This window comes from Triturus cristatus, chromosome 6 (assembly GCF_964204655.1).
Source record: "Triturus cristatus chromosome 6, aTriCri1.1, whole genome shotgun sequence".
Taxonomy (NCBI): domain Eukaryota; kingdom Metazoa; phylum Chordata; class Amphibia; order Caudata; family Salamandridae; genus Triturus; species Triturus cristatus.
Window position 1 is genome coordinate 710342881 of NC_140589.1, and position 25111 is coordinate 710367991.

General features: G+C 43.9%; 1 protein-coding gene across 1 annotated transcript in view; it reads right to left on the reverse strand.

The window, feature by feature from the left end:
• The window catches only part of LOC146817750 (uncharacterized), a 746064-nt gene that overhangs the window by 574136 nt on the left and 146817 nt on the right, over nt 1–25111 (reverse strand). The window contains exons 14-15 of the mRNA XM_085609232.1: nt 11191–11326; nt 1516–1722 (exon numbers count right to left, since the gene is read on the reverse strand). Coding sequence (XP_085465358.1) covers nt 1516–1722; nt 11191–11326 — 343 coding nt within the window. The remainder of the gene's footprint in view (nt 1–1515; nt 1723–11190; nt 11327–25111) is intronic.

A 25111-nucleotide genomic window follows, 5' to 3' on the forward strand; every position in this document is an offset into this window, starting at 1 on the left:
ACAAACAAAGACAGGCTGATACCCATAACCCTACAGACCAATATCCCTGAATGATAGTTTTTCACCATAATAAATATCCCTGAATACTGAACTGACCCAACATAAAATGCAGTCAACTAAAAGCAAAAACAATCACCAGACATCTAGATATGAAACTAGTCTAGTAAAACGGTAATATCTGTTTGTTTTCTATATCATCAAGAGGTAGAGCAAGAACAAACTAATGGTCGAAAAACACAGACCATTCCACAGACTGATTTTAGGATTATCACCACATAGGTTATTATAGCGCACACAGAACACAATTGTTGTTTCCTTAGACTATTTCCTAATCACATATGTTATATTGTCAGCAAATGCATCTTTGCACCTTGACTTCGAGTTCCCTTCATTAATGAATCCTAATGTTTCAGCTGTTTTGTAATATTTATTTCATTATGTTCATAAAAGCATAATACAAAATGCCAATCCATGACCCTATAATAAAGAGTAAACACAACCAGTCTTGAACAATGTACATATTTGAATTCACTCTGGATGTGTACTTTTAGACTGCTAATGATTTACAAATCCGGTATGATTTAAGAAAACATGCTAATGAGTTAAAAAGAGGGACTTCTTGGAAGAGGAGTAAACTGTCTGAAAGACTGCTTCTAGGAATTCTAACAAGTAAAATGTTTACAAATTGTATCACCACAAATTTTAAGTTATTCCACAGATGATAAGTGCTGTAGTAAGAGTGCATTTGTAATGCAGTAATTCCACGTTACAGCACTTTAAATTAGGATAATTTTTGATGATACAACTACATGATTGCGTTATGATTAAGGCTACCAGTTTTCACAGATAAATAGACAGAAAAGAGTATGTTTTCTGAATGTATTTTTTTTTATGCAAAAATCCAGAAAATTGGGGTTCTTTTGAGTGACTTTTCATACTGCCTTTCATCAATTCCAGAACCACAGCTGAGCAGATAGATGGTATGTGGAGTTAAAAAACAGGATGAAATTTCCTTAAATACCGGCATATGTCAGCATCCATTTGTAGTATAATGCTAATATTTACCTGTGGGTGTATTGTTATGTAATATTTGTCTGTTTAATTTGCTAAAACACAACTGGCTTCAAAGGATGAGTGCATGTGCATTAGTTAAATAAATGTGTAAATATACCATTTTACAACTTCATTTACTGACATAACACAAACTAAATATGGATAGATCCTGATAAGATTGGCAAAAAATAAATATGGATAACTACAGATGGAAATGTTAAAAAACAAATATCATAAAACTGGGAGCCGTAGTTACGATCCTTCATTTAGCATCGACTTCTATGCTTTGGCCTTAGTAAAATTACATGGGTAATATTTACATCTCTGCTGATCCATTTTAATTCATGCATTAACACACTCCAGAGCACGCTAATATCCTTGGGAAGTGGCATGGGGAATCAAATACAACTAAAAACCCAGTAACATTAAAAATAACTAAAAAAACAGTAATATTAAAATTACTTGGTAGTCAGCAGGTGTGTGGTGCACGTAGTGGTGAGATCCAAGTCCCTCAGAAGTACCGGAGCCCCCACGCGCTGCATTCACCCAACAGGGCTCTTCTCCGATGGTGGACTCAAGGTGTCCAGAATTTAAGGTGAGTCCAGAGATACTAATAGTCAGTGTTCTCTCAATAGATCGAAAATAGTTCAGAATCCCCAAGCACACACGCTACAAAATAATGTGAAGTGTTAGTGTGCCATATTTCAAAACCAAATTATAGTTTGTTTACGGTTATTTAAACCACACAGCATGCTACACTTATTCTTTTTTTTTTAACCTACAAGTAAATACCGGCAAATATACAGGACATAGTTGTAGAACATATTTCTAATACATTTAAAGACACAATAATTTTATACAAGTCACTTTACAACTTGAATTCACAAATAATGTTCTTAGTCCTATTGATGGAAGAGTTAAACTGATGGAATTGTCTTTTTCAAAAACTTAATTCCAGTCAGGGTGTAAGACAGGAAGTGCTGCTTATTTTCAGGTCAGGCTGATGTGATAGGAAGTATTACCTTGAGATCGTCTACCCTGAGGACCATCCAGGAAAGAAAGATTTGTGGTCAACACAGTGGCAGTGAACTTATTTTCCCAGTGGGCAATAGATTTTCGCTTGTCTAGAAAAATAACAGCCACCTCTGATCTTCAGGTATAACTTTACTCGTGTTGACTGGGGTCCTTGCTAGAAAATTTGTGATACATTGTTGCTGCAGCCAAATATCTCTACATGAATATTGGTTTTCAAGAAACTTTAGTTCCCAAGGATTAGAGTATGAACATTTTGGCCTGGAGTTATGTATGATTTGAGGTACAACTTTGAACTATTTTGGCACATTTGTTTGAATGTGGTATATATTCTGCTAAGGTTCTTATGATGGAAGAAGACTGAATTGAAAAGATCCTTTCAAACTGAACACCCGCTCCGCATGCAAACACGCCGTCGAACTCTGGGACCTGCTCGACACATCCTCCCCGGACATCGTCTTCCTGACAGAGACCTGGATGAATGACTCCTCAGCAACGGACATCGCCATACCCATCTCGGACGGCTACAAGATCACCCGCAAAGACCGCACCAACGGAGTAGGAATCGCCATCATCCACAAGTCCAACTCCGACGACACCCTCAGCACCACTCAACACCTGCACTTCCAGATCCACACTGATCCCAACACCACCCTCAGAGGAACTCTGATCTACAGACCCCCCGGACCCTGGCCTCAATTCAGCGACTCCATCGCCGACTTCGTCAGCACGCACGCCCTCGTCTCCATGGACTACATCCTCCTCGGAGACCTGAATTTCCACCTCGAGAACAACACCACCAACTCCACCACCCTGATCGACAACCTCGCCAACCTCGGACTCAGACAGCTCGTCACAATGCCAGCCACTCCACCGGCCACACACTTTACCCCATCTTCTCTGCAAGCTCCCACGTCTCCTTCAGCCACACCACCGAACTCCACTGGACCGACCATGGCTGCATCCACTTCACCTTCCGGAAACCCACCACGCACCACCGCACCCAACAGATCCTCCGCCGTTGCTGGAGCAATATCACTGAAGACCAGCTAAACACCGCCCTCGCCCAAAGCCCACCCACCGACCCCGACACCAGCAACCTCAGGCGCTGGATCGACGACTGCGCCAACACTCTCACCCTGATAAAGAAGCCCTCCAACAGACGCACCAACAAGAATGCCAGCTTGTTCTCCGCGGACCTCCAGACTTCCAAACAAACCGGCCAAAAACTAGAGAAGAAATGGCACAGCGAACAGACACCGGAGAACCACGCAGCCCACAAGAACGCCATGTGCCAACACCATCACCTCATATGGTCCGCCAAAAGGACCTCCTTCAAGGACCGCCTCAACAACAACTCACACAAGAGCAAAGAGCTCTTCAACATCGTGAAGGAACGCTCCAACACCAACGACATCCCACCATCGCAAGACCTGTGCAACTCCCTAGCCACCTTCTTCCATCGCAAGATCGCAGACATCCATGACAGCTTCGACAACCAGACCACGATGAAAGCCAACAACACCTCATACCCCATGACCACCACCCACAGCGACCCCCTGCTCAACTGGACTAACATCAACGACGATGACACCATTGAAATCATGAATACCATCCACTCCGGCTCCCCGTCAGACCCGTGCCCACATCACATCTTCAACAAATCCAGCAGCACCATCGCACCCCATCTCCGCAAAGCAATCAACATCTCCTTCGAGACCGCGACCTTCCCGGAGAGCTGGAAGCACGCCGAGATCAACTACTTGCTCAAGAAACCCAAGGCAGATCCGAGGGACCTCAAGAACTTCCGGCCCATCTCACTGCTCCCGTTCCCGGCAAAAGTCATCGAGAAAACCGTCAACAAGCAGCTGACCCACTACCTCAAGGAGAACAACATCCTGGACCCGTCCCAGTCCGGGTCCTGCAGCAACCACAGCACCGAACCTGCCCTGATCGCTGCCATCGATGACATCAGGGCCCTGCTGGACAACGGCGAAACCGCGGCCCTCATTCTCCTGGACCTATCAGCCGCCTTCGACGCGGTCTGCCACTGCACCCTATGCAAATGCCTCCACAACGCAGGAATCTGAGACAAGGGTCTGGAATGGACCACCTCCTTCCTCTCCGGCAGAACCCAGAGCATCCGCCTCACCCCTTTCCATTCCGAAGCCGCCAAGATCATCTGCGGCATACCCCAAGGATCATCCCTCAGCCCGACATTGTTCAACATCTACATGGCCCCACTCGCCCACATCGCCAGACTGCACGACCTCAACATCATCTCCTACGCCGACGTCACACAGCTGATCCTCTCCCTCATCAAGGACCCCCTCACCGCCAAAACCACCCTCCACGAAGGAATGAAAGCCGTCGCTGAATGGATGAAGAACAGCCGTCTGAAGCTGAACTCGGACAAGACGGAGGTCCTCATCCTTGGCTCCACCCCCTCAGCCTGGGAGGACTCCTGGTGGTCGACTGCCCTGGGACTCGCACCGTCACCCACAGACCACGCACGCAACCTGGGGTTCATCTTTGACTCAACGCTCTCCATGACCAAGCAAGTCAACGCCGTCTCATCCTCCTGCTTCAACACCCTCCGCATGCTCCGCAAGATCTACAGGTGGATCCCCATTGACACAAGAAGAACGGTCACCCAGGCCCTCGTCAGCAGCAGGCTGGACTACAGAAACGGCCAAACTGCTGAAACGACTGCACCGCATTCAGAACACCTCTGCCTGCCTGATCCTCGACATCCCTCGACACAGCCACATCACACCCCACCTGAGAGACCTGCAATGGCTGCCCGTCAACAAGAGGATCACCTTCAAGCTCCTCACCCACACACACAAGGCACTCCATGACACCGTGCCAGCATATCTCAACAGACGACTCACCTTCTACACTCCAAACCGCCAGCTCCGCTCTGCCGACCGTGCCCTCACTACCGTTCTCCCGCATTCGAAAAGCAACCTCTGGCAGCAGATCGTTCTCCTACCTCGCCGCCAAGATCTGGAACACCCTCCCCATCCTCCTACTAACCTTCAGGAGGCTACTCAAGACCTGGCTATTCGAGCAATTGCAGCGCCCCCCCCCCCCCCCCCCAGCGCCTTGAGACCCTCACGGGTGAGTAGTGTGCTCTACAAATTTCCTGAGTGATTGATTGATTGAAATGTATATATATGTTAATGCACAAGTGTCTAAAGTACTGTAATTGCAGTATGTGTATATATTTCAAGTGAAGGGAATCACAAATAAACATCCGTAAGTAGAAACTATGTTCATCCTCCACAACAGCGCCTAAATTGGCACAGCTGGAGGTAGTAATTTTAACATAGTGAATGATGTATTAGCAGATGGACGGACAGACAGAAGGACAGACAGACAGACAGACAGACAGACAGACAGACAGACAGACAGACGGACAGAGGGACAGATGGATAGATGGATAGATGGATAGATGGATAGATGGATAGATGGATAGATATTTCCACCTAAAGATATTTGTGTCGTTTCACGTTTAGTTTCCAGGAATTTCTAATAGCCTGTTAATGCAAAGATAGTTGATTATGAAGAGATGTTACTGAAGTATATATTTCAGAATTTACTGTTATGTTCAGTGTTCAAATGTTAAGTTATTTAAGGTGTCTCTTGGTCTTGTAGAGAACCACAACATCCTGCAGCCTTCCTTGACAAGGCAATGGTGGATTCCTGTCTCTCTGTTTTCTCTTGTATCCCATTACCCATTACCACTTCTACCACTGGCTCTCATGTTCTAGTATATGGCGATACTGGGGGAGATTGAGGGGGATGTTGAGAGACAAAGAAAAATATTGCTTCCTATGGATGTTGCGCACAAGGTTAGTGCAAAATCGGACAAATCCTCACTTCCAATTTGATTCAGTTCCGCTCCTTCCACTTGATTTACCTTTCTCATTTAGGGTCAGCACTTTGCTTACAAATTTTCTATTTCTCAAAGCTCAGAAGTTCCAGTAAGTATTTCTGAAATGAACCACATCTGGAGAACTCAAGGTCAATGTTGACAAGATCTCTAGATCACAGCTGGACTAGGAAGCAAAAGCAGCCTTGCTTAAAATTAGCCCCCGTTCTTACCCACTCGTCTCTTTCAATCCCTCTACCTTCTGGTTCGCTCCTTTTCCAATCTCTCTCTCTCTCACACACACTCTATCCTCTTTCCTCCTGCATTCTTCCCTTCACCTTTAACTGTCTCTTTCCACTAGTCCCCCCCATTGTGCCTGCTACAATAAAGTGACAGAGGCAACAGCAGCAGCCATTATAATTCAAAAACCACCTTCCAAAGGCTCCAGTCCACCAGAGAAATCCCCAATTGCACAAACGGTCAGTTTAACCTTGATCTAGATAGGCCTTTATTAGGGTCACTAATGTTAACCGGCCTATCTTCAGATTGTACTGAGTCATTACATTAACCTCTGCAAGGGCTACCATTCTTCTCCCCTTCTACATGGACACCCAATTCAACCTGTCATCTAACACTGCTCGAATGTAACAGCAAACAAGTTTGATTCAACAATTCTAAATTTTCCATGACATTCTAATTCGCTCTTACCAGATTAGAAAATGATTGTACCATGATTATACCATGACTATACAATGATTATACCATGACTATACAATGACCATACAAGGACTATACCATGATTATACCAGGGCTATACAAGGACTATACCATGATTAAACAATGACTATACAATGATACAACCATTAGGTGCAGTGTAAAGCTGGAACTTGTTCTCACAGCTATTTGTGAGGGAATAATTTTATCTTGGAAAGTTCTTCCCCTTAACCTGAAATTTACAAGTGGATTAATAATGGGACAAGAACCTCCTCAAGGAAATTAATCTGAGAGGCTTGTGGCAGATAGGGCCATTACTATGTATAATTTTTGTCTAGTCATGATATTTTCGAAAATTATGTGTTCATTTTTTGAATATTGATGGTAGTCATCAACACCTTTGCACATATTACATGCCTCACAAACATTACCGGCGCTTCTGCACAAAGGGTGCCCTAAGCCAAGAGTGTCCAAAGGGTCAGCTGTGAGCTAACAGTAACAACAGACTGTCCTCGAGTAGTGCACTGCAGTAAATCCAGTTTGGGAGTATTAAGCTGTCTAGCTGAAAAAGGTGACCCTACAGGAGCAACAAGCAGCCCACCTTATTGATAAAAAAAAACATTTCCCTGCTGCTTTATAAGGAGCCTTAAATAAACAATAAATAAATGGCTCGCATCAGAGCACACTATTTGAATACCTTTACCCAGGAAAAAATATTGCATCTATGGTGATGAGTCTCAGTCAGAGGTTTATTTCCTTAAAGTCAATGGCAGTAAAATATGTTGATGAGAGTTTTTTTCTTTTAACTTTTTGTCTATTTCTTACTTGGTTTTCTGTGTCTTTCTCTAGTATTTTCTCTGTTTCTTTCTCTTTCGTTGTTCCATTTCTTTAATTTTCTCTCACTTTTGTTCCTTTTCTCTTGTTTTTCTTTCTTTTTTTCTTTTCCTCTATCATGCTTTCTCCCTCATTTCATTCTGTGTTTTGTCTCTTTCTACCTCGTTCATTCTCGCTTTCATCCTCTTCTTTCTTTATTTTTGTCTTTCTGACGCCTGCTCTTTTTCTTTCTTCACTTCTTTCACTTTCAGTATATTTTTCTCCTATCTTTGTTTCCCTCTCTTCTTTCTGTTCTTTCATTTCGCTTCTTTTGTCGTTCTTTCCTTTTCCATTTATCTACATTGTTCCTTCATTATTTTTCTTATTTCCTTTGTTCCTCTTTTCCTTTTCTTCTCCTCTTTGGTTCATCCTTTCTTGCCTTGTTTCCTTTATTCCTTTCTTTTTCATCTCTTCCTTTTCTTCATTCCTTCCTCTGTTCTTATTCCTTATGAACCACCCATATTTTCTTTTCTTTTCCTTTCTCCCACTCTCGTTTTCATCTCACCTCTGTTGCTTCCTCCTTCCCACTCCTTTCCTCCTTTTTCTCCTTCACATTCATTTTCTTCCCTTCTTTCATTTTTAATTTCTATTTCTTGCTTTATTCCTGTCTTTCTCTTCTTTCTTTTGCTTCCTTCTTTCTTTAAGACCATTTAACTTTCAGAAGCTATTTCGCCATTCATTTATTTGTTTAATCTTTGGCTGAGAAGTATACTCTGAGGTATTCTAATGGGTATGGAAATGGCTACAAAGATATGCTAATTTCTAGTGCTTTGAATCCTTCTGGTATCTATTCTTAATCAAGAATCATTGAGGAAGGACCAGATTCTAGAAATGAAAGAATTAACTTTATAGCAATAACCAGAACATGGAAGTCTTACAGGCCCTATTTCTCATAATGAGAACAGTGTTATCCCATGTATTGCACTGCAAAGAGAACACAAACCCCAGTGAGGCTCTCAGACCTTACATGTGGTTCATAAAGAAGGATAAGGGACAAAACTGGGCCTTGAAGGCCACACAATTATACCTTTTTTGATACTGGTCTGCCATTAATGGTCTTTGCTAACTGCAGTAGGATCAACCTTTTTTGCAGCTATCCAATGCATATGTTAGGCAGTAGTTTGAGATGCTTTACGTAGATCAGAAGTATCTTGCATTATTAAAAAAAGGTTGAAAACCCCTGTGCTATGCTGATTGCAAACATTTATTTTTGTGTGAATATCAGCTGCAAGATGGAGAATGGTTAAAGACCACAGATGACTGACCTCTCCATCGCTTCTTCCTCTGCTTCTTTGGTTTTCTGGTCTGTCTCGGAGGAATGCACAAGGTTTCCCACCAGACCAGGTACCTGATAGTTGTACATAGCAATTTGCATGAAGGTAGTGATACTGCATTACATTCAGGGAGATGATCTTCCTAGACTCCTCTCAAACTGTGATCCAGGCTGATTGGCTGGACCCTTTCAAGTTGGAAAATGCACTAAAAGTGATTTTCTGTAGGACCTTACTAGCTTCCCCCCAGCTTATTGAATGCCTTTTAGATATCAGCCTGCATAAACTCTGCTTTTTGCATTATTAGAGCGTTGAGCTGATTGCTTACAGCAATCGTCCCCTGAGCTTTTTACAGCTCTCAGTAAAGGGCAAACCACCTCACTTACAGACAGATAGGTTTTTAGAGGGCAAGGATCTAATGATGATCAAGGTATACATGAAAGTTTACATGTGCTAAGCACTTTATAAAACTGGTCAACTGATAAAGGTGAGAACCTTTCCAGGAAAGCTTCTGAAGACGCACAACCGATTGTTTTCTGTGTTATGTATTTTCTATGGCACCACTTATCATATATATGTTCTTGCATTATTATTAAAGGGTATTTTAGCCAAATCTCTGGATAGACATTGATAAGTCAATTGCACCAACTCACTTGAGCAAGGCCTTGCACATTCTCCTTCACCCAAAAAATGAAAAAGGTTTCCGAGGGTAACTTTCCCTTGTGAACCTCATACCTGGAAAACTAGTCACTTGGAACCACCAAGCATTTCTAGCGTTTGAGTGCCTTATGGCCAATTATAGCTGCAAACCTTGGAGAAAAAGCTAACACTTTGTGTGAAGTTTCCACCCTTAGCCCACCCTTTACACAAATCAGATGCAAAACTAGCAGCAACTAGTGAATGTACAAGCTGCTTTTAGTGATATATCTTGTTTAGTGAGTCTAACTTGACCAATTTCAGGGTTCATATTTTCCCCAAATTCATGGAGACCTTTGACACTGCACTCTGATTTATGTGCCATTTGGATCCTCCCAGAGATATCTTTCTTATTTGAGAAAAATATACATTTTCCTCAATTAGGTTATACATCTCTCAAGAGGGAGTGGAAAAAGCAGGTCTTATTGGATTAAGAATATGACTTCCAATAAATTATTAGAGCAGATGCTTAATACGCATATCCCTCATTTGCCGTCTGGACAAGTGTGAAATGTCTTTCATTGTACAACAATTACTCTTGGACAGAGTCAGATGAGTCTTTCCAACCAATGGAAGAAGCCTCTATGCATTTGGCAGCCATGATACCTAAGGCCATCATCCCACTGGTGAAAAAAGCAAACACAAGGAGATGATGGACGGAGCACTGAAACTTTTCAGACACTCACTTCCAGTCACAGATCTGGGTTGAAACCATCGCCATGGACCGAAACAAGCATCCTGTGACCGGTTTCGGGGTAACACCCCTCATCAGCCAGGTTAGCTTGAATCCGGTGGCAAAGTGACCAAGGAGCCACATCTGGGCATACTCTGCCAACTTAGGGAGAACAAAACAAACACAAGGAGATGATGGACGGAGCGCTGAAACTTTTCAGACACTCACCCCCAGTCACAGATATAGGTTGAATCCATCATCGTTCTTTCGCTCACTTCGGCATCCCAGTTTGGACCCAGCCATATGCAAATCAGTCTTGACCCAGTTCCTTATGGGAACAGTCCAGCCTGAACTGCCAAGCCAGGTCTGTCCTGGACCAGAAACAAACATCCTGGGACCGGTTTCTGGCTTTTTGCATTTGTCACCCTGATTGGGATGGGTATGTCAAGACGTGGGTCCTGTGCTCTCCATGCCACTGGAGTCAAGCTAGCCTGGCTGATATGGGGTGATGCCACGAACCCGGTCTAAGTATGCTTGTTTCCAAGCCAGGGAGTACCTGGCCTGGCAGTTTGGGCTGGACTGTTCCCATGGGGAACAGGGTCAAGACTGATTTGCATATGGCTGGGTCTGAACAGGAAAGGCATGGGGCACAAAAAACGATGGATTTAGGTCCAGATCTCTGTACTGGGGTGAATGTTTGACATTATGTAGCATTATGTCCATCAATTGTTCTTTTTGCAATCATCTCACTGGTGGGCAGCATCCGTGTAGCTCTGTTTTGTAATGGAGTCCTGTTTTAGCAGTCTCTGGAATTAATGCAAATCCAGAATGTGATGCTCTCTGCCCCACTGTTAAAGGCCTTCTGCTATCGCTCTTCACCTACCAAACTATCAGCATTGAAGATTTGGGTTAACAACAGTGGCAAAGATAGACATTTTGCAGTATAATACACCCTGAGAAATATAGTAATATCCAGTGTGGGTAAGACTATGTTAAATTACCTGAAGCTCCCTGATCCGCAGGTGGCGTAACAAGAGAAAGGATAGGTAAGCCCCTCTCATCATCACAGGATCTTTACTGCCATCATCTGCTGGCTCTTCTAAACCCAGCAGCTGCATTGTAGTTTGGTAGCTGTATCTTTAAAGAGAAAAATGTTGGTTACAGCATGTCTGCCTCAACTACAACACTAGCAACTTTTCGCCTTTCATTGCCATCATTTTGCGATATAACTTTTTCTTTTTACAAAGAAAGCTCAACAATGTTGAAAAGGCACAAGTGACAAATTACAAGATCTAAGGTCCCAAAATTCACTGGGAGTAGTTTTTATCATGAGGAGAAGCCAGTTTCAAGGACCTGGGGGAATCAGAGCTACTGAGCATTAGCTATGACAAGCGTTGAGAGATATCGCTTGGTCCCATGGCCTCAGTTATACTGTGAAGGCCACTGACGTATCAAGAATATTGTTTTGAAGATTTGACTCGCAGGGGGTAGCAAGCAGTCAAGGCTTAAACCTAGAGCTAGGGTAACATTAGTACAATTAACATATTTATCAACTGACAATAATTTGAACAGTCATACTTCAGCTTAAGAAACAAAAATAGGGCTTTATTTACACAAGGTTCAATACTAAAGGAACATTCAATAGCATGTGGTTGTCTCTGCCATGAGAGGATATACTATAGGGCAGAAACACATGGGAAAATATCACTAAGCCTATGACAGAATTTCTACCAGCATACATAAGCACTAGGAATGTATACCCTAAGAGGGACTACATTGTCTTTTTTCAGATTAGAGGCCTCCCCAACATGCTGTAATGACCCTCATACCCTTTAAATATACATACTGAATTAAAATAATGTGCCTATTCATGCTCAGCTCGATTCATACTGAACAAACATTCCTAAACTAGCCTCAGTCGAACAACTACACACTGAGTTCTTCTTACAATGTTTATGCCTCTTATAAAACCCTCATCACATGGTGATGATACATTTCAAGAACACCTCAAACAATAATGTGCCCAGGATATAGACCCTCCCCAAATTCTTAGAATAATTAACTTCCATAAGTGTTTCAGATCACACTGTCATCTAAACAAATAAAAAAGTAAAATTGGCTTTTGATAGTATGATTTACAAAATCTAAGACCTGTATTCAAACTTGTGTTGCTTTGAAAAATTATAGAAAAGACTTTCTGCTTCCAATTTATTTCTTGCACCACAGTCAATAATGTACTGGATTATTTCCAGTGTGGATGCTGTCCTCAATGCTAAGGGAAACAGAAAGAATACAAGTACTCAATACACATATTAGACAAAGACAGCATTTGCCTGTTTGTGTTATTGGACTTATTCTGCAGTATTCAACCCTACTGGCCACAAAACTATTTTCAATGTCGCCTCCTCCAGAATGGGAGATACTGAAAATAAAACTTATAGCATAGCACGAGGTTCAGCCCTGCCCTCTATCTATTTAATCTCAGGATTTAACCGGTCAAAGCTGCAAGTAAAGGGATCACCACACACCAGTATAAGATGGTGCCTCTCCTTTTCATGTGCGTCTCACCGTTGTGTGTGAGTTGTTTAGACTGACAATGCTATGCAAGTAATTGTCGGTAATATGCTTCCCTTTTCCATTTGAAACTCTGTGGCACTTTGTTTTGACCACGGTTTAAACTTCAGAGACTGAAATTCTTTCAGGGACGATAAAATACTTATCCCTGAATGCTTACCTCTGCAGACTCAAAGGCATATTTTAAAATGTTCATATAAGAAAGACAACAAGGAAATTGAACTGGGAAGTTAGACTAGATATCACTGAATAAGAGACAGTGCCCAGTGTGCATTGGAGGAATTAATGTACTTACCTGTAACTCCACTTCTCCAGCGTTGGTATCTTTCATAGATTCAAAGGCTTGAATTATTCCCAGTTATCAGACTGAGATTCCAACCTAATGAAAAGGGAATAGTTCCAGTCAGTGAATCAAGATCCAATGCTGAAAAAGAAATTGGATTCTTAACTATACCCCATTTCTCTAGTGGTGGTAGCTTTCATAGATTTATATGCTTGAATGATTCCCCCTTGCTTGTCTGGGAAACTCAGTCTGACAACAGGGAATGATTCAAGCATGTGAATTTAGGAAAGATCTAATGGTGGAGACAGCCACACTCCTCATTTACGTCATTTCATTATAGCTCTAGCAAACATATATATTTAATGTGATTTCTACAGGAAAAATCCTGAGAGAAATTAGCTCATACACAAACATGAAGTGATACTCCCATGCCTATTATTTATACTGCATTTTAATAAATTCACACTTTCGGAAAATCTTTAACATTTGAGAGTTGTGTACTTTTATTCTAGCTGTTTCAAAATAGAGTTTGTGGTCCTGATAGAGCGCAATTTCCTCTGTCATTTATAGGGGTACATCATAATCATGGGTAGTCCGCACCCGCATATAATCTTTTATCGTGTTAACATTTGTGCCATTAGCTCGCATATTGTAATAACTTGGAAGGTGAAGTGTTAGGTATGTTTTCATGTAACGTGGAGAAATCAATATTGCAACTGCGTATGATTAGCGGAAAACCTTAATGTGAAGAATTGCACGTGACTAATGAACGTTATAATTTGTATGCTTATGTAACACCTTGATTGAAACATGCCCAAACTTGATCTTTCTCACGTTTTCTGTTGCAGTGGAGAAAAGAATCTTTGTTAGTTAGAATAATGTCTGTTTTAGGAGTTAGGCTTGGGAGGAGAAGATACATTGAACAGCGATGCTGATAATGTGGGATGATGTTCTTTCTCACTTGAGAGTGCCTGGGAATCAAGGTCATCGAGCCAATGCCTGGGAGTATCGTTGCAGCATGGAAAGTTACCTACTAGGAGGTGTCTTACATGGATGGGGTGATACTGCACCGCCTTCCGGGAGTTTGCATTCAACTCTTGTATTGAAGTTAGGGACAGAGTCCGGGGACTTCTGACTTGCCTTGAGAAGAGAGAGCATCTTAGAATGAGCTCCAAAGCTTTATGTTACTTGACCCATTTGACCTGAATGGTCTTCTTAGGAAGTCTTCACGTGCTGACACCTTTCTAGAACTTGCCTTTGGGAATACCAAGTAGGGATGTCACATTAGTGGTAGTGTAGGGACAGACTAATGCTTTTCACTTACGAACCTCAATGAAGGGGACCCTGGATATAAGTACAGTGATATTCTGTGTCTTGATTCTCAAACGGAATATTTTGTATCTGCTGCATCGTCTTAACTGCACACGTAGGTTTGGCTTTGTTTTAGTTCCAATGTATTTCTACACCCTCGTCTTGAGGTGTTTTTATGTCCAGCTGTTCTTGGCTTTGTAGTAAACTAACTAAACTTTGATTCAAGAGTCTGTGATTCTTTGGAGTCATGATTCATTGGAACTGTAATGTATAATTAGATAACAATAATTTTCCTCCCCTCCACACTTTCAAGCAGACAAAAAGAGACATCGACCAGGGGTTCAGAGTAAGTTTAGAACGTGGAACCCAGCTACTTCAGTTGGTAGCACTGTAGGATGGTTGTCTCTTGAAGTAAGGGGAGAATCTAGATAACTCTAGAAAAGATTTAGACCCATAGAGTCCCAAAATAGACCCCAATGATCGAGAACGAAGAACGACGGATTTTGGCAGAGCCCAACGGAGATTGATGGTGCAGTGATAACAGCGGTGAACAGAGGAGTGATTATCAATAGGGATCTGTCATGTGATAGATTGCAGTGATAATTAGATTGCAGTGATAATTTGATTGTGTGATGTCTTGCGGAGTTGGAATGAGAGTTGAGTAAATGTGGTATCGGGCCAGACGTGTGTGGTCCAGGAGTTAATTTTGTTTTGGTTATCCGGCTCAAGAGTAGCCTAAGATCCCGGGATATATATGTGGTGTAGGAAACACTAATTTGTTGTAATTGTCTGACCATTGGTTTGTTGGGAAGTCATGAAGGGCTATCGACAACCCACCTGAGGCAAGGAACTTAGTGTGAGTGGACTTGTTAGGATCATGTGAAAAGCTTTGCACGCTCGGGTGGACTACATCGATTAGAGTGACCAGCACAGGTAGAGGGTCATAGTGCGTGGATGTTCTTGAGTGATTGAATTCTATCGCTCTTTTAGAAAGGCAGACAATTACTTGTTTTGAAGATTGCGAGAGTGAACAGGTATAGTGAGACTATGAAGGAGGGTGAACCACTGTGAGGAGGAGGTTGGCTGGTGTAACGCCACGCTGGGATTGGTTGGGGATCGTCAGGAAAGTTGAAGTGAGAAATATTGTCGGTTGAGGAAAACATTTGGATTAATCATGAGGTGTTTTAAGCTGTTATTTGATCTATATAGTGGAGATAGGGGAGTGGAGACTTGAGTGGGTGAGGAAGCACCGCCCGAGGATACCTCAGCACATTACATGGCAACGAATGCAGGACTCCATACAATAGTTTGGATTCAAAATTGGCACAAGATTACTGAGAAAGAGGAAGATTTGGCTTTCCATGCTGTGGTTCATTTGGATTAGAGGTATTGTATCAGTTGAGGGGAGTGATATCTTATTACGGCTTCCACCAAGACCTACACAGTTTGAGGCATTAGATGCTTGGATGAAAGCAGCTCAGGCAAACAACAGGGAAAAGTGTAAGGGTAGGATGAGAAAAACAATGAAAGCTTATTAGGATGCACGATGGGATGTACAGTTGAAGAGATGGAGACCAGATCCCATTGAGTGAGAGAGGTTGTACCCACTATTAGTAAAAGAAGGTGATGCTTGGAATAGGAATGGAGATAGAGATGATGGGAGTGACACCGATGACAGCTTGTTAGACAGGTTATTGGCGGAGCGAGCAGAGCATCCTCCACCATACAATCCACATTCAGAAGAAGGAAGGCGAGAATTGGCAAATGCAGCAAGTATGGAAAGGATGGTAATGCCACAAACAGGCAATAGTGCAGGAGTAGTGGGGAAGATTTCAACTAGAGCAAAAGGGACAGGAATACCAATATTTGGAGGTGCAGAGTCGAGTGGAGTCAACGCTGCTATAAGGTTACCAGAAGCCCTTACGGTATTGGTCACTATCGGACCTGTAGTCTCTGTGTATGATCCGAGTCTAGGAGAAAGCGCTTATCAACAACAATCAGGGTTAGGAGAAAGGGTCAACCAAGGAGGAAATGTGACGGTGAATGGAAACAGTCCATTTTTGGTGCCTGTAGAAGCAAGTACCCCATTGCCAGCAACTGCAGACTCTCCGAGGGTGCATGTTGGGTCTAGTACAATACGATCAGTGTCATTAGCAAATTCAAATTCAGATTTGAGAATGTGGAAAGCTCCAGTTACAGGAGACATGGGAAGGATATCAGAAGTATGAACAGATCAGGGAGATTCTGGAGATCAGCATGTCTTGCAGACTACAACATCAGAAAGTTGAAGAAGGAAGCGGAGAGGAAAGACAGAGTAGTGTGTCAAGTAGGGAATGATTAAGCCTGCAGTGAAGGCAAAATTGCTAAATGAGGTGAGGCTGAAGGCAGAGGTGGATAAGATAATCAGCTGAAGTTTGCCACTAGAAAGGGTAGAACGTCATGAACACAATGAATTGTTGTTCGTAGCAAAGGATGTCACTTGTAAAGCAAGGCGAGCACATGAGAAACTGACTGAATTGGCTCAAAGGTACGATGTGGATTTATCTAAGACGCAAATGCTACACGAAAATCATAAGTCGACTTATATAGATCAGGAACTAGAAGAGAACAGGGTCATAGGGTTGAAAACACACATTCGAGACTGGTCATAGGTACATGCACATGGAGCATGCTTGATAAATGGGAAGAAATGTTGTCAAAGAAGAAGAGTGTTAGGAAGGTAGGGGGAGACACGCCTCCGCCAGGGGGAGGAAAGCCAGGAGTTGAAGCTTACCCCTTGTGAGAGGTACCAAGCAGAGGGAACATGCATGTACCCTGGAGCAGGGGTGATTTTACATCGTTAACTTTCCTCGGCTGAGGAAGAAACCTGCTGAATGGGACAAGCAAGTCAATTGTTTTGGGAAGAGTTCGAAGGTGTTGTGGATTGACTTGAATACATTGTTTGATATTGTGCTTCCTAGTGACTTGTGGTCTGCTTGTAAAATTGCTATTGATTGGCCTTCTACTGAACCAGACAGAGACTCCATAACTCATGGTCCTTCTCCTTTGGTCATGAAAATGTTTGAACAGGTGATTACATGGTTACAGTCTAAGAATGCCCCACAAGATATTGATTAGGTTAAGATAGATCAAACTACTCAAAAGCCTAAGGAATCGGTACATGCCTATTATGAATAGCTTTTGTAAGCCTTCAAGCAGTACAGTGAGTTGGACACTTTAGATCCCAAAGACATGGGACAGTTGGTGTCCAAGTTTGTGCTGGGATTGAGACCCGAGATTAGTGTCATGATTAATCTGCTGGCAAAACAAGTCTGTGGATGAGATTCTATGGTATGCCAGATATTGTAGAGATGAGGTGGATTCCAAGCACAGGAAGATGAAGGATAAGTTAATGTTGATCCAGATGAGGAATGCGAACAAGGTTGACCAGGCGCAGACAAATGGAGGGTCTTTGGGTCAGAATCAGGGAAATAATCAAGGAGGGACTCAGAATGCACCGAACAATACAGGAGAGGGAAAAGGGAAAGGAATGGATCCCAAGTCAGGTAGACATTGGAACATCGAAGAGAACCACTTCTTGTCATTATTGTCACAAAATCGGGCATTGTGTCGAGCAAATCCAGCAAATCAGTTTCCGGATAAGGAAAGAATACAGGTGCCTGATGTTATCAGCACTGTGATGAGACCTAGATCCGTAAAAGGGGGGGTCCAAATCAGCTAGTGCAAGTACTCCAATCTCCTAGAATTTCACAGGGTAACCAAACGTACCTGTGGTCGCAGGCTCACATAGAACAGAGAGGCAGGGAGGGTTATATACGGATATTTAATGGTCAAATAAACAAAACGTGGAAGGGAGACAACAAAAAAAGGATGTGCATGAAAGTCCAGGATTCCAATCAACTGGGGGACTCCTTTGTCCTTATTCTCTAGACTCCTGGGTCACTCTCCCCTCCCTTTATCTTGGTAGGAGACGTCCTCGCGTTCTCTTCTTTCTGCCCCGCTGAATGTAGGAAGAGTCAGTAGGTAGGGCCCTCGGAGAAAGAAAGGCAGATAGTGACCAACTATGTACTGCTGGGGATAATCAGTGTGCCGTCACCTGGGGTTGGTTGTGTGGGGAAGGGCTGTGGGTGTGGGTCATCAGGGAACACACATGGAAGGGATAGGTGGCTGGGTGCACATGCACATACAGGTGTCCTTCACCTCCCCGACCTCCACCAGCCTGTGGAAAAATAAGAAAAGAAGGGTGCTTGCCTGTAGCCACGACCCTCCAGGGCCGTGGCAGGGGGAGCCTCACCGTCCTTCTCCTCCTCTGACCGGCTTGACTCTAGGACCTTGCCTCTAGGTGGTTCTTCCAGCGTAGTGTCCTCCTCCCGGGCTCCTTCTCCCAGTGTTTCTTCCTCCTTCCTCAGCTTCGTAGGGTTCTCCTCTTCCTCTCGTCGGCGTCGCGCGCCGATCACCGCCATCGCATTATTTTCTTTCTCCTCACACCCCTCCTCTTCCTGCACTCCTGTGCAGTCCGGGGCTAAACTGCCGATCTCCTCTTCCTGGCGCCCGATCGCGGGCGCCATGTTGGGTTTCTCGGACGCAGGAGCCACCGCGGGAGACGCCGCGTTACAGTACCATCTAATGCTCTTCATGGAGACTCTGGATGGATTTGATCCAGACCCGTTGCAATGACGGTGCCTGAGGGGTGAGGAAGGCTGTATCTTTGGAGCAGTCCTACAGATAGATCAGCATGGACCGTATGTGGAGGCAGACATAGACGGTCATCGCATTATGTTTTTTGATTGAAACTGGTGCTACCCGTTCTTCTGTGAGATCCACAGTAGTCCCAAATTTACCCCTCTAGGGACAATCAATCCTAGTTTTAGGAGTTGCAAATAAAAGAATGACAAACCCATTGACAGATGAGATACCTGTGAGAATAGGAACCTTTCAGGATTGACACCAGTTTGTGATGTGCATTTCGAGTCCAGTCTGTTTTTTGGGACATGATCTTTTGTGTAAACTGAATTGCACCATCTATTGCACGCCCAATGGAGTGGAATTGCACACTAATGATGTTGACATTGCATTCAAATTAGCGATCCAGAATCTCTGTGTAGACATGTTTCCCGTGCTAACAGTGAGTGATATGCCATATGATCCGAGAGACACTGTCTCTCTTGTAACGTGGGATTTCACAGGGGAAGAGATACAACAGATTCAAGGGGTTGCGCCAGTCCACATACAGATGAAGTCAGATGCGGAATTTCCAAGAACACTTCAGTAAGACCTGACCCCGGAAACGGTGGCAGGAATTACACCAGTAATTGATTCAATGGTTGCGCAGGGCATCCAAAGGAGATCATGGGAAGTCTGTACAATTTACCTATAATGAGGTTACAGAAGCCGAGTGGAACGTATAGGATTGTGCAGGAGCTGAGGATGGTCAATTCAATTGTAATTCCATATTGTATTGTGGTACCGAAACCATCTGTGATCTCATTCCAAATTCCTTGCGAAGCTGAATGGTTTACCGTGATTGATTTGTGCCAAGCATTTTTTACGATACCCTTACATGATGAAAGCCAATTTCATTTGCTTTTGGGCTGGAGAACCACGTGTTAACATGATGTCATATTCCACAAGGGTATACTGGGAGTCCATCAATCTTTAACCAGATCTTGAGAAAGAATCTAAAGAGTTTGGTGCTGCCAAAAAACTCAGTGCTTGTGCAGTACATTAATGACCACACGAAAACAACGGGAGAGGAAGGGAACACAACACGACTACTCCCCTCAAGGGAAAATCTCAGAAAACAACAGAGTACGTGTGGTTGAGCACAACCTCTTAGGGTCATAGGAGCACGAGTCTGCTGACTCAAAACAACACTTTATGTTATTTAAGGAAAACTAAGCCATAGAAGGTTTAGTAGAAAGCCCTCACTCACCAACCTGGCTGGTGACATGCTTCATCATCGGGCTCCACTGGGTATGGCCGAATGCCATCCCAGTGTGCTACAACGCCAGGTTACTGCGGAGCGGGGTTCGTGTGAGGTGACAGTGAATTTAAAAATTCCCAATTGAGTCAAAAAAGTAGTTTATTTGTTTTGCTAATTGGAAAGGTTAAAACAAAGAGTGAGGGTCAAAAATTAGAAGACCGGGTTCACTCTGTGGCGGTCAACATGTTTCTGCCTCGGTGTATGGTATACAGGCTTTCGTCAGGACCAGAGTGGGGGTGCAAAGTCCCGGCGGTATGAGCGCGCTAAGGCTCACCCTGCCGAGGACTGTGAGTGTAAAAAATGTAAATTGGTGAGTATCCGCCAGCAATTATGGTGGTGGAGAGGAACGAGTTTATTCTTATAATTGACAGACAAACAACAGAAGACAAAACAAAACAAAGATTGTAAGTATTGATGTCCAAGCTTAAAATAAGTCGCTGCTGGGTCAGTCAAGCAGCAAATCAGGTGCTCATTCGGTGAAGTGCCATTAGATTGTACCACTGGTGCACTAATTGTGAGATCGGTGCACCTAAAAAGTACCAGGTGTCAGGCAAGTAAAGTGAAACTTGTCCTGAATAGCGTGTCTAGTTGGATATATCGAGACACACGTGACAGCTGTACAACGTGCTAAACAATATCTAGCATATGGGCGAGGGGGGCGAAGAAACGTACCCCTGTGAGGGTCATGGAAAGAGACCTTACTTAGAAATAAAATCAATTACAACAACCCGGTCTTACTCGGAGGCATATCGATATGAAGCCTCACGGATCCCGGGAGAAGGGTGGGAGCGTATGGCACACCCTGGAATAGAAAGGAGATGAAAGAAAGTTGAAGTACCAAGTGTGCGATGTCTCACTGGGGAGCGCTTACCGTGAAACTGGTAGGAAAGGGGACGGGGTTCTACTCACGCCCTTGGGGCTCGGCACCCGTTTGGTACCTAGGGAACGCCTCTGTAGCCCGGGTCCAGGATATCCGGGATCCGGAAGAGAATCGAATAAGTAGCGGAGGGGGAACCTGAGTCTCGTTGCTCGTTAGCTCAAAGGAAAGAAACGACCATCCTGATTGGGCAAGCTACGCGCCTACTGCTACCTGATAGGGTAACCTGAGGACTAGGGAGCCAATCAGATCTCGGTTGAAGGAGGATGCCATAAGGTTCAAGTGCCAGATCGCGAAGGGTTAGGGTTATCGGTGTTACAAAGAAACTTTATTAGTAGTGGGACTCGAACATTTACATTGTAAGTGCGAGTAGGTGGAGTAACAAATGATCGATGACAGACCCCATAGATGTAAATGGGCTCTAATCGAGAAGAGAACAAACACGGTCTACCACTGCAGAATCAGCAGTTGGGCATAACAAAGAACGCAAAGAGGACACACGAACTGTAATACTTCTAATGTGATCTATTTAATCACATGCCCCTGTGGTCTACGCTACGTGGGAATGACTTCCAGAAAAGTGAAACTCAGAATTTGTGAGCACCGGAGTAACATCAGGTGTAAACGCATCACAACCAAACTGAGTGAACATTTCCTGACTCTCAATCATACCACCAATGACTTAACATGGACCGTCATTGAGGAGATCACTGCACGGCGGAACATTCAAAAAACCCTTTTTGAAAAGGAACAGAGATGGGTCCACCGTCTGGGGACCAATCATTGTGGGCTCAATGACAATATACCTTGGACTACAGTACTACACTGACGCCCCCAATCAGCATCAACTCAAATACCCCGACGCTGAGACTATTTGCTGGTACCTTCAGTTTTCCCCCCCCCTTCCCCTTTCATAATGATTGTGTACATCTGTGCACCCCAACTATTGATTCTTATCTGCCACCTACCCCGTATTTGAGAGTGCGTGCTGATGAGCACTATCCACTCCGCAACAATTCCAGTGGCTAGTAGTGTTTGCTGTTTCCAAAAACATAATAATACATTGATTTCTCTAATACATTGATTTCTCTAATTCCAACATAATTATCAGTGTATATATGTCTTTACCTCGGTGCACTTCGTGCAGATTAATACGAGGTTATGTCTACACAGTCGCCTAGCAACTTTGTTTTGCCCAACTGCTGATTCTGCAGTGGTAGACCGTGTTTGTTCTCTTCTCGATTAGAGCCCATTTACATCTATGGGGTCTGTCATCGATCATTTGTTACTCCACCTACTCGCACTTACAATGTAAATGTTCGAGTCCCACTACTAATAAAGTTTCTTTGTAACACCGATAACCCTTCCCCTTCGCGATCTGGCACTTGACCCTTATGGCATCCTCCTTCAACCGAGATCTGATTGGCTCCCTAGTCCTCAGGTTACCGTATCAGGTAGCAGTAGGCGCGTAGCTTGCCCAATCAGGATGGCCGTTTCTTTCCTTTGAGCTAACGAGCAACTAGACTCAGGTTCCCCCTCCGCTTCTTATTCGATTCTCTTCCGGATCCCGGATATCCTGGACCCGGGCTACAGAGGCGTTCCCTAGGTACCAAACGGGTGCCGAGCCACGAGGGCGTGAGTAGAACCCCGTTCCCTTTCCTACCAGTTTCACGGTAAGCGCTCCCCAGTGAGACATCGCACACTTGGTACTTCAACTTTCTTTCATCTCCTTTCTATTCCAGGGTGTGCCATACACTCCCACCCTTCTCCCGGGATCCGTGAGGCTTCATATCGATATGCCTCCGAGTAAGACCGGGTTGTTGTAATTGATTTTATTTCTAAGTAAGGTCTCTTTCCATGACCCTCACAGGGGTACGTTTCTGCGCCCCCCTCGCCCATATGCTAGATATTGTTTAGCACGTTGTACAGCTGTCACGTGTGTCTCGATATATCCAACTAGACACGCTATTCAGGACAAGTTTCACTTTACTTGCCTGACACCTGAGTCCTGGTACTTTTTAAGTGCACCGATCTCACAATTAGTGCACCAGTGGTACAATCTAATGGCACTTCACCGAATGAGCACCTGATTTGCTGCTTGACTGACCCAGCAGCGACTTATTTTAAGCTTGGACATCAATACTTACAATCTTTGTTTTGTTTTGTCTTCTGTTGTTTGTCTTTCAATTATAAGAATAAACTCGTTCCTCTCCACCACCATAATTGCTGGCGGATACTCACCAATTTACATTTTTTACACTCACAGACCTCGGCAGGGTGAGCCTTAGCGCGCTCATACCGCCGGGACTTTGCACCACCACTCTGGTCCTGACGAAAGCCTGTATACCATACACCGAGGCAGAAACATGTTGACCGCCACAGAGTGAACCTGGTCTTCTAATTTTTGACCCTCACTCTTTGTTTTAACCTTTCCAATTAGCAAAACAAATAAACTACTTTTTTGACTCAATTGGGAATTTTTAAATTCACTGTCACCTCACACGAACCCCGCTCCGCAGTAACCTGGCGTTGTAGCACACTGGGATGGCATTCGGCCATACCCAGTGGAGCCCGATGATGAAGCATGTCACCAGCCAGGTTGGTGAGTGAGGGCTTTCTACTAAACCTTCTATGGCTTAGTTTTCCTTAAATAACATAAAGTGTTGTTTTGAGTCAGCAGACTCGTGCTCCTATGACCCTAAGAGTTTGTGCCCAAAAAACACCTTTTTCTATCCCGGAGACCTTCATCATGGCCACCCTCGGTCTTACTTTCTCAGATTCTGAGGTCGATGCTATTTTAGCACGTCCCTCACTATTTGCTGATCCCACTATTTCACAGGCAGTCACGTACACCAGTGAATGGGAACAACTTTCTGAACTGAAGAGAAATCGCTTACGCACGATACTGCATGGAACTATCCTTACTGAATACTTAAGGACCAACACAGCCCCTAGGGGTCTACTAGTCACCAATGCCCCTCGCATTTTCCTGGAGGACGCTACCTTCAGAAAAGAATGGGCCATGATCGCATGGCACTGCACCCGCGACTGGCTGGTCTTGATTATCAAAACAGCCGTCCGTCTATCAGAAACCATCATGATAGAAATAACTCAAACTGAGACACAATTCAAAACTACCTTAACGGGTTTTAAAAAACGACTAGATGAGATAAATAAAGACATTAATGAATATAAAGAAAACCTGACTCAAAATAAGGTGACCCAATTCCAGAAAGATCTGAAGAAGTTTGAGTTTAACAAAATTTATCCTTATGCAGACCCCTCTTTTGTGGCACCACGTAAATCCGAGGCTAATACCTACGGCACAGACGATGATTCATCCAACAGTAGTAGTTCAAGTAACAATAGTTTTAGACAAGCGAGGAGGGGTAAACAAAGGGGAAGATCACGCCCCCCTCACAATCAACCTACATGGACAGGTTTCCCTCCACAACAGGGGAGTTATGGCACATATCCGATGCAGTTCCACTACCCTTTCAATCCACAAATGAGCTGGAACCCGGGTTTTGCAGCCCCAATGTACCCACACAATCACTTCGCACAACCCCCTTTTTTAGAGAGAGGCCAAAGGGGCAAAGGCAGGCGAAGAGGGCCCCACCAAAGAGTACAGTGGGCACAGGACGACCCAGTGGGCAATCACACTCGGAGCAAGCAGAAACAGGACCAACTGGTTACAGGGACAAGCACTTCGACAGTCTGATAGTCAACCTGTCAAACAAAGTGCTAACGACCAATGAGACCAGTATTCTAGAAAAGGGCCTGGGCTTCGTTCCAACAGCACGTCCTGACAAGTTTCGTCTGCATTGCGAACTTTCGGCTTTCTTCAGAAAACTTAAACTTAAGGTCTTCTTCGAGGAACGCACCCCTGAGCTT